Below are 10,985 nucleotides of genomic sequence, written 5' to 3'. Positions count from 1 at the left end.
CCCCACCACCAGGCTGCAGAAGATCCTGGCAGAGTCACCACCACCTGCCCGTCTGGACATCCAGCTGCCCGTCATCTCGGATGATTTCAAATTCCAGGTGTGGAGGAAGATGTTCCGAGCTCTGATGCCAGGTACTGGGAGGGTCTCGCTCTGGGTTTGCGTTTGTAACTGTGTGGTTGATGGGAGGCTCCGGCCACATACAGAGAGGCCTCCCAATCCCAGCTGGGGAGGTCATCCAAGAAGGGCCCACTGCCCCTTTCCCTCGGGGTTTCCCTGCACCTTCATAACCTGTGCTCAGAGAAGGATCTGAAAGGGCATGGGGTTTTCAGGTGGGTGACTGACATGGTGAGGACACTGCTTACTGCAAGGATATTGCTGCCGGCAGCAGGGGAGGCTGGGGCCCGGGTTTGAGCCCCGCGTGATCCTTGGCCTGTCCCTGCCCCTGTTGGCCAGTGGAGATGATGATCCCTGCTAACTGGGGGCTGAGGACCTGCAGAGATGGAATCCTGCGGTCAGACACTGACTCTGGCCTGTGGCTGGGGAGGCCCAAGGGCTCAGCCTCCTCTCCCCAATAGCTAAAGCACATTGGGGTGCTGCAGGTTACAGATCTCCAGGACACGTACACAAGGCTGGTGCAGCCCTCACTGGTGGGAATGGAGGGACCTCCATTTTATCCAAGAGAAGACTAAGGCCCAGAGACTGGATCAAGGCTGAGGTCACACAGTGGGGCGAGGTAGGGACTGGCCTAGGACCAGGCTTCCTGACCATCTCCTGCTCTGGGGCCTTAGACGGCGAGTGTTATGCCTTGTATCAACTTAATCCTGCCCACAACCCTGGAAGGAGGCAGTTATCGCCTCGTTTTACAGTTGAACACTCTGAAGCCCTGAGAGGTGTGGTCTGTGGCCCCCACCAGTAAGCAGAGAGGGGCTCACTTCCCAGAGATGCCGGGAGGATTAGAGGAGACGAAGCTGGCCCGCAGGTGGGTGGGCAGAAGGCCCGAGGGAGCCACACCCGCAGGGCCTGACCCTCCTCCCTCCGGTGGCAGCGCTGCAGGAGCTGACCTTTGACCCGAGCACGGCCCACCCAAGCCTGGTGCTGTGTGCCTCGGGCCGCCGCGTGGAGTGCTCGGAGCAGAAGGCGCCGCCGGCCGGAGAGGACCCGCGCCAGTTCGACAAGGCCGTGGCGGTAGTGGCGCACCAGCTCCTCTCCGAGGGCGAGCACTACTGGGAGGTGGAGGTGGGCGACAAGCCGCGCTGGGCGCTGGGCGTGATCTCGGCCCAGGCCGGTCGCCGCGGCCGGCTGCAAGCGGTGCCCTCGCAGGGGCTCTGGCTGCTCGGGCTGCGCGAAGGCAAGATCCTGGAGGCTCACGTCGAGGCTAAGGAGCCCCGCGCCCTGCGCACCCCCGAGAGGCGGCCGACGCGCATCGGGATCTACCTGAGCTTCTGCGATGGCGTCCTCTCCTTCTACGACGCCAGCGACCCCGACGCGCTCGAGCTGCTCTTCGCCTTCCACGAGCGCCTGCCCGGGCCTGTGTACCCCTTCTTCGACGTGTGCTGGCACGACAAGGGCAAGAACACTCAGCCGCTGCTGCTCGTGGGGCCCGAAGGCGGCGGCGAGGCCTGAGCCGCCACCCGCCGGGTTTGGGGAGGGGTGTGGGGCCCTGCCGGCCTGGAAGGAGAGACGGGTCGGGTTGCCGGGCTTGAAGGCAGGGCGGAGGGGGCTGGGGACCGGGGACTCCAAGCGTTCTGAGAACTTTGGGGTTGGCATGAACAGGGCACTGCCAGCCAGGGGTTGGGGTGGTGGTGGGAAAGGGATATCTGAAGTCAGGTCAGTGAGGGAACTCCACTTGGGGAACCAGGAAAGCCCAAGGGTTCTGGGAAGAAACAGATTGAGGAAGGGTCATGGGGCTTGGGGAGAATTGCAGGGAGGAGCTGGAGAACTCTGTAGAGCAGCGGTCCCCAACCTTTTTGGCACCAGGGACTGGTTTCGTGGAAGACAATTTTTCCACGGATGGGGCTTGGGGGCGGGGTTGTGGGGGATGGTTCAGGCGGTAATGCCAGCGATGAGGAGCGATGGGGAGCGCAGATGAAGCTGCGGCTGGCTTGCGCTTAGCCCACGTCCTGCTGTGCGGCCCCGGTTCCTAACAGGCCACAGACTGCCACCGGTCCGTGGCCCTGGGGGTTGGGGAGCCCTGATGTAGAGTAAGGAGCCCCTGCAGCTGCACGCTCTGCTCCCCCTTGTGGGCCTCCACTGCCAGGGTCCAGACTCACTGTAGCAAGAGGCCTTCCACTTGGTGATTCCCCAACTGGAGCATGCATCAATATCACCTTTTCAAAGCGCCTAACAGTTCTGGTTCAGTACGCCAGGGCAGGTAAAAAATGTGCCTTTCTAACAAGTCCACAGGGGGCGCTGATGCTACAGGTCACAAGCAGGATCACACCTGAAGCATTGCTGACTTATCTAGCCCTCCTTCTGTTCAGTCAGCTCTCTGTTATAGAGAGTCAGTTATCACATAGCTATCAGCTATGAGGCATAGAAAACCCAAAACATATTCCTCCATGCAACAGCTGTTTAAAAACTGCCAGAGGGCTTCCCTGTGGAAGCCCTTAACAGTGGTTAAGAATCCACCTGCCAATGCAGGGGACACGGGTTTGAGCCCTGGTCCGGGAAGATCCCACATGCCGTGGAGCAACTAAGCCCGTGCGCCACAACTACTGAGCCTGTGCTCTAGAGCCTGTGAGCCAGAACTACTGAGCCCGTGCGCCTAGAGCCTCTGCTCTGCCACAAGAGAAGCCACTGCAATGAGGAGCCCACGCACCGCAACGTAGAGTAGCCCCTGCTCGCTGCAACTAGAGAAAGCCTGCGCTCAGCAGCGAAGACCCAAAGCAGCCAAAAGTAACAAACAAACAAATAAATAAATAAATTAAAAAAAAAAACTGCCAGAGCCTATGCTGGGTGAATAAACTGATCCCCGATTTTTGGCCCTTTGTCTCTGGAATATGTTCACTGAGTGTCTAGGACATGGAGGAAATCCCCCAAGTTGCCAACGAAGAGAAAGAGCCTGAAGCTCTGCCCTGCCCTGGGCCCTGCTGCTTGTGGAGGATAGAAGCTCCCACCTCATCACATCCCCCACCCCCCAGTTGCCTCCTCAAAAGCCGACTTTTTTTTTTAACTCAAAGCCCTGTTTCTTGGGTTTTGGAGTAACCACTGAAGCCAAGAGTGGGAGCCCCTCTTCCCTGGAGGGAGAGGCTTTTGGGGGACTCAGGCAGGTGGGACAGGTGGCTGCTGCTTCTCTCATCCTAAGGGAGGGTGAAGGCCTGCAGCCGTGCATTGTCACCAGTGGGCCTGCTGCTGCTGTGTGAAAAGGCCTGGGGCCCCCTGGCAACTGTGGGAATTTTCTGGGGGTGGGGGGAGAGGAAGGTGGGCAGGGTAAGAAAGGCCTCAAGACCTGGCTGGGGGCGCACTCCTGGCTGCGTCTCACAGAGGAGGGCCTCTTGGGCCCTGGCTCTGGGACACAGAAGAGAGGATTCATTTGAGAAGCTCTTTCATGCTAGAAAGTAAAACCATAAAGTAAAGGGATTCTTTGGTTGTCGAATCCAGCAGCATGAATAAACAGGATTATATTCCGACTCCTTCCTCATTGAATCTGTGTGAAGAGATGAATGACCTATTGCTAGGCAGTATCCTCTCATGGCCAGCCCAGCCTTCAGTCTTGACCCATCAAATCTTTTTAAAAACCCAAATGTGGTCATGTGATTCGGTTGCTCAAAACTTTCAAGGACTCCTAGTTTCCTGCAGGAAGAAGCCCCCAGTCTTTGGCTTGGCCGCCCGCGCGCGCGTGCCGCTCGGCTTGTGGGATCTTAGTTCCCTGACCAGGGATTGAACCTGAGCCCTCGGCAGTGAAAGTGGAGTCCTAACCACTGGACCGCCAGGGAATCCCCCCTCCAGCCTCATCTTGTGCCTCGTGTACACATATGCCTACACTCTGGCCCTACTGAACTCTTGGGGTCCCTGTACACCCCATATTATGCAAGTCTCCACGAGGAATGGCTTTTCCTTCCCCCACTCATCCTACAAGTTTCTCCAGAAACACATTTCTTAGCTTCTCTTGATCCCAGCACCTCTTTACAATGTGCAACCACTGCACTGAATCCCCATCATGGGTGCCTGGGGAGGGCTGGAGGCTCTTGGGCCCAAGTACCATTTCTAGGAAATGGGTACTCTGAGACACAGATGCCAAGACGGGGTTAAATGTGCAGGGATTTTTTTCTGAGGGAAGACGCCTGTGAGAGAGAAAATGGGGCCGTCAGATTGTGATGCCCATCTGACCCCGAGTGAAGGAGAGAGGGAAGGTTGGGTGGATGTGTCCTTGACTGTTGTGGGGACTCCTCCAGAGAGCTGCCCCCGTGAGGGGCCCTGGGTGTCCCTGCCTTGCTCGAGGGAGCAGACTGCGGGGATAGGTCTCACGGCTCTTCAGCGGCTGCCCTCAGCCATTTGCTCCACGAGTTGGAGTTACAGGGGGCAATTTTCTTTTGTTGGAATTACAGTGGGAAACTTCCTTTTCACAGCCTTCACAGGTTCTTTGTGTGTAAAGTTAGCCTGGCTTGGCTGTGTGCATTGAGAGAAATGACCCGGTGACCTTCCCCACGGCTGACTGAGTGAGAGATGGAGTCCCTGAGCCAAAGGCAGTCGTGATGGGACGAGTATGTGGGAAACTCTGCCTGATCCTTGTTGGTTGGAGGTCACCTGGTTCAGTCAGAATCTCCCTGGGGCTGGAGGAATGGGAAATGGGAACAGAGACGTGGATCCCTCCAGCAAAGGATCAGAATCTCCTCTTTTAGTATTAATACTTCCCCCTTTGTGGACACTCTGGAAACACATTGCAACTGGCTGCAGAGAGGTTTGCTGTGCCTCCTGACTTCTGTGTGTCCCAGAACAAACTGGCACCTGCCAGGGTCATGCTAAACTGCGGGCAAAACATCTATTGAGAGCTTGTTTTGTGTCAGTAACTTTGTATTCAATATTTCATTTATCCTTATAACCCTAAGCCTCACGACAACAAGCATCTCACTAGGCTGCCAGGCTCGGTTGCCTCTTTCCTGGGGTTCGAGTATCCCTGGGAACATGGTAGTCTGACCCTGCATGGTATGTCCTGGAGCCTCACCTTTACGCCAAGATCCTTCTTTTTCTTGATAATGGCGGTGGTGGTGGGAAAGTTGTGTTATTCAACCAATATGTAAACATTGAAAACCTCATGTTCATATCAAAAGAAACATTATGGAGTACAGAATTTGCACAGATTTTTGAGATTAAACAAGAGATGTCCACAAAGTTTTGCACTGGTGCTGGCTGTTTGGATCTATATTTTTTATATATATTTTTATATGATGAGTCTACTTTATGTATATATGAATATACTTTATGTATATATGAATATACTTTATAATATTTTACAAGGGGAAAGTTCTCAGCCCATGCTTTCAAATCCTAATTTCTTCTCTTCCTTCCTCATCAGAAATGATCCCTGTTGTCAGTTTGGTGAGTAGTTTTCCAGGATTTTCTGTACATATACGTGTCCCACAGATAATACTGATATATAATACAGTGTTTTTCTTTCTGTATAAGTGATGTCATACTCTATATGAGTACGATATACTATTCTACATATTCTGCAACATGCTTTTTTCAATTCAGTCATACAGTCAGGAGATCTGTCCATGTTACTATATAGAATGTACCTTCTCCTTTTTGATTGAGGTGTAGTATTCCACTGTGTGAATGTGTCATAGCTTACTTTATCATTCCCTGATTGATTGGTATTTGTTTCTAACCTTTGTTATTACAAACAATGCTGCAGTTAACGTCTGTGGATGTGCCTCTGTGTGCACATGTGCAAGGGTTTCTTCTCTAGGGTAGGTACTGAGTGGTGGAGTTTCTGAGTCCCAGCATGAGCATCTTAAAAATTTTAATGGTGTCACCATTAAATTGTGGACTTGAAGAAAAAGTGGTGGAGTGGAAGGCTTACATGGACATGAAGTGGTTAAAACTTCAAAGCTGTTGGACTTGAAGGATTACATCAGGAAACTATCTTTTATCATTGGTTTCAGCCATGCTCTGGAGGACTGTATAGCTTTTGGGTCATTATCAGCTATCAGAACAGTCATTCTGATATCATTTTCAGGTATGAGAATGTCCAGTCCAGCATAATTCAAAATTTCAACGTCACTGTCAATTTAAAGCGACCACTTTCCACTTCAGTTTTCACTCTCCTCTCAACCCCCTTCCTTCCCCCAAACCCTCCCCACCCCTGCTCTGCTGGCTCCTTCAAGATTCAGGTTACTTAGAGGAAAAAGAGGCAGAGTGACATACGATTGGTGGCGGCTCTAATCTGGGACCCCTGCCATGAGGGGCATCCAAATACTGCTGCTTTCATGGGAGGTGTTGTTGGGTGTTTCAGAGGTGATGTAGGCAGACACCCTCGGGCCCTCCTGTGACAACCCCTCAGCTCCTGCCCTGCGTCCCCATTGCACACTCCTGCAGTGGTTACACTACTGCTGGGTCCCTTTGCCAAGGCAGGTGGGTGGCTGCCCCAGGCAGGGACCTATCACACCTTGAGCCCGGTTACTTTTGTCTGCATTCACTTGGCCTAGGGCTTCTCACCTAAAGATAAGGGTGTGATCCTACCTCTCTCCTTGCCTCACCATCTTGGGCTGCTCCTGTATACTCTGTCCCTCCTCTAGAGTCCTCCAGATGGGAAGCCAGTGTCAGTCTCCAAGTCCATGTAGGTCTCCAAGGCCATGTAGGTCTCCAAGCCCAGGTGACATGTGTCAGGTTCTCCTAAAGTAAGTCAGAAAGAGAAAGACAAATACTGTATGCTAACACATATATATGGAATTTAAGAAAAAAAAATGTCCTGAAGAACCTAGGGGTAAGACAGGAATAAAGACACAGACCTACTAGAGAATGGACTTGAGGACATGGGGAGGGGGAAGGGTGAGCTGTGACAAAGCGAGAGAGAGGCATGGACATATATACACTACCAAACGTAAGGTAGATAGCTAGTGGGAAGCAGCCGCATAGCACAGGGAGATCAGCTCGGTGCTTTGTGACCGCCTGGAGGGGTGGGATAGGGAGGGTGGGAGGGAGGGAGAAGCAAGAGGGAAGAGATATGGGAACATATGTATATGTATAACTGATTCACTTTGTTATAAAGTAAAAAAAAAAAAAAAAAAAAAAAAAAAAAAAAAGAACTTCTGGCCAGCCTTCACCTTTCTAGTTCCTGCAGCCCAGGGCGGGAGAGCTACCTCCAATCTCCATGAAGGCTTCTTTTGGGAAACCCTGTCACTTGCTTCCGGATGTGAGGAACCCTCATTGGTTAACAAGAGGGGAAACCTCACAACTCTCTAGTCCATCCAGGTGGGTGATGTGGGTGGAATTTGTGGGGCTGGACCTGATCTCTCACTAGGAAGTCCCAAAGGGTATGTCCGCAGCTCTCTTTAGAATATGGGGCAGTGTATTGATTGTGATCATGTACTGTCCTCAGCTTTGGGACTTTAAACAAAAATTGTCTCTATCAGTTTATACTCCAAACAGCGCCAATACGAGAATATAGTTTCCCTAGGTCTTCTCCAGTACTCAATATTATCAAACTCAAATTCTTTTTTCTTTTTGCCAATGTGGTAAGAAATAAATAAATAGTATCCTACTGTTCTTTTTTTAAAATTGTTATTGGAGTAGAGTTGATTTACAAAGCTGTTGGCTTCAGGTGTCCCACTGTTATTTTAATTTACATATTTTTCATTACATGTATTTATAGACCAGTTATTTTTCCTCTTCTAAAAATTGCTATGCATACCACTTGCTCTTTTTTCCTAACGGGTTATAGTGTTCTTTATAAATTCTGTGTACATATCCTTTGCCTACTACATACATATGTTGCAAGTTTTTTCTCCTAATCAGAGAGTTTGTCTTTTGTTTTTGGAATTCTATGCCTTGTGGGTTTTAGAGAAAAAGTTTTTGAAAAGCTCAGGCCCAAGTGTCTTTTGCATGGGTATTTTTGTGCCCTCAGGGTACCTGAACAAGGATAGGCACTTCTCTTTAAGCTGTGAGTTCCTTCGAGCAGGAGAGGGCTTCTAACTCTTGAGCATGTGCTCTTTGTATCAACATCCCCACTGCTCTGCCTGGTAGGAAAATCCCTTGTCCCTAAGTGGAGTTTGAACCTTAAACCCTAATGTCTGCAGAACCTCCCAATTTCAAAGCAGCCGCACCTTACATAGGTAGTGCTTTAGGATTGTACCAAGCACTTTCGAATCTATAATCTTATCTGATCCTCTTGGAGGGTTGGGGGAGAATGGAAATTATGTTTCCATCTTATTGGAGAAAACTGTGTTTCTCATGACAACTGACTGATGGTGCAAGGCTTGGAGCCCAAGTCTGTTTCTCTCCAAATCTTGACCTTTCTTGACTTTGTCTTCCACACGGTCATTATTTAATCCTCAGCTTAAAAGAGATCTAAAGAAGTTGCTGGGGGGGTATGACAGGTACCTTGAGATCCTCAGAAGGGATGCTGTGTTAGTGAAATTGAAGGTAATCATAGCCAACCCAAGTTGTTACTGATTTTCAGGCTTTTTCCTGAGAATAGAGCCTGAGCAAAGAATTTTAAAAGGCTGGGTGGAGCAGGGGGTTTCAGGAAAGGACTCGAGAGCCAGGAAACCCCCTGTTCAGGTGCCCAAGGCCTGGCTGAATGGATAGAAACAACTTCCTCTGTGTAAACGCATGTTCTTTTCCTTCAAACCATCATGAAACTTTGTGAACCAAATAGTGTACTATATAATGTCAAAGAGTTTTTAATGAAATGGGACTTACTCATGATTTAAGTGAGAGACAACAAACAAGTGTCATATCAAACTATATATCCACCATGGTTGTAATTATGAGAAAAAATTTCTCTGAAACAAAGACAAAAGCAATGCCGAAATATGTCATCCATGGGATTCTCGGTGATTTAACTTTTCTTCCTTCTATTTCTCTGCCGTCTCCCTGTTTTTGGCAGTGAGTGGGTGCCATCATAGATGTCCACAAGATGGAGGGATGAGGACTCAGAGAGAGATGTCTCATGGGACCACACTCAAGTGTGCTGTTAGGTGGGGACCATCAGTGTTATTTTCTTTTTCAAACCAGTGAGGATACTGATGCTTAGGGGAGGTAACAAAAGTAGGAAGTGGCAAAGCTGGTTCAGTCTAACTCACAACTAGTTTACACCTCAAGGCCATGAAGTAAATTTTGTCTCTGGAAGGGATGTTCTCCAACAATAACTTGATGGTTTTACTGGAGCAGTCATTCATCAGTGGCTCACACACGAGAACGTTATTCTCTTTTTGATACACCTATAATCCTGCTGATTCAGTCCAGGAGAAGGTCTGCATTTGGGACTCTTAGCACCTTTTGGACACTTACTCATCTTTGTAACAGAGAAAGATGTTCGTCTCAGGTTCAGACCCTATAATAAGCAAAGTCTTGCAGGAATTTAATTTTCTTTTGTATTCATTATATTTATTTTTACCATTATCTTCTATTTATAAGCAAGTAATACTGGCTTCTATGTATGGTTTTGATATATAACATTAACTTTAAAAATACATGTATTGGGACTTCCCTGGTGGTGCAGTGGTTGAGAATCTGCCTGCCAATGGAGGGGACATTGGTTCGAGCCCTGGTCTGGGAAGATCCCACATGCCACGGAGTAACTAGGCCCGGGCGCCACAACTACTGAGCCCATGTGCCACAACTACTGAAGCCCACGTGCCTAGAGCCCATGCTCCACAACAAGAGAAGCCACCGCAATGAGAAGCCTGCGCACCACAACGAAGAGTAACCCCTGCTCGCCACAACTAGAGAAAGCCCGTGCATAGCAACGAAGACCCAATGCAGCCCAAAATAAAAATAAATAAATAAATGAAAAAAGAAATGCATGTATTAGTACAGCATAGGAAATATAGCCAATATTTTATAATAACTATAAATGGAGCATAATCTTTAAAAAATTGTTGTATGCTTGAAACTTACATGAGATTGTACATCAACTATGCCTCGATAAAAAATTGAAAAAATACATGTATTAGAGAAAACACACACACATGCACACTCATGCTTGTATAGTCCTAGATTATCTCGGGAAAGACATACAAGAAACTGGTCCTGTGGCTCTGGGAGGTTGGGGGCAGGGCTGGGAGGGAAACTTCACTGTGTACGTTATTGAACCTTTTGAATTTTGAACAATATGAATGTATTATCTGTTAAAAATATAACTTTTATTTTTAAACTAGAAACTAACAATGGAAAAAGAAAATTTAAGTGAAAAAGAGAGTCTATTAAAATATGTGAAGTAAATACTACAGGTGGCAATGTGACAAATATGAAAAGGGCATGTGGCTTTTGGCAAAAATTGTAAAGGCGATACGTGAATGAAGGAAGTCTGGGAAACAGTCCTTAAAGGATTTGAGGTATTTTGGCAAGTTCTCTTTCAAGTGGAGGAGGCCATGTCCGTGGTGATGACCAGGCGTCAGGAGGCTGGGGCTGGGGTGGGCAGGGTGTCTCCTCTCTGGGTCTCAGTTTCCTCATCTGTAGTGGGAAGGGACTGCTCTGAAGAATTCTCTGAGATCCCACGGTCTTAGTTTGGGTTCCCCCAGAAGCAGGCCTTAAGGCAAAGATCCCAGGGAAAGTGGGGTTACTTACGAGGTGCAGGAACCGGCCCCCTCCAGGGTGTGGGGAAGTGAGGTAGGGAAGGTGGGTTCTGAAGCAGGTCTGCACTGTGGCGAGTGGAGCTTCCTCCCCTGAGAAGCCACCTGTGGGGGAAGTTCTGGACACTAGACACGACTGGCTTTTGTCAGCCACAGGTAGAGGGTGGCTCCAAGGTGGGGGGTTCATTCCCCTGCACGTCAAGCCTGCTTTCACAAGGGCAAGGTCACTTTCTGAGGCTTCAGAGA

The 10,985-nt window shown here is 49.4% G+C and overlaps 1 protein-coding gene across 1 annotated transcript in view; it reads left to right on the top strand.

Annotated features, from left to right (window-relative positions):
• Nucleotides 1-1,777, top strand: part of TRIM72 (tripartite motif containing 72) — a 7,073-nt gene extending 5,296 nt beyond the window's left edge. The window contains exons 5-6 of the mRNA XM_007452678.1: nt 13-131; nt 1,046-1,777. Of these exons, the coding sequence (XP_007452740.1) occupies nt 13-131; nt 1,046-1,623 (697 nt within the window). The 3' untranslated portion in view covers nt 1,624-1,777. The remainder of the gene's footprint in view (nt 1-12; nt 132-1,045) is intronic.
• Nucleotides 1,778-10,985: the final 9,208 nt, after the last annotated feature.

This window comes from Lipotes vexillifer, unplaced genomic scaffold, assembly GCF_000442215.2.
Source record: "Lipotes vexillifer unplaced genomic scaffold, Lipotes_vexillifer_v1.1 scaffold426, whole genome shotgun sequence".
Classification (NCBI taxonomy): Eukaryota; Metazoa; Chordata; class Mammalia; order Artiodactyla; family Lipotidae; genus Lipotes; species Lipotes vexillifer.
This window is presented reverse-complemented; position numbering and strand designations above follow the sequence as displayed.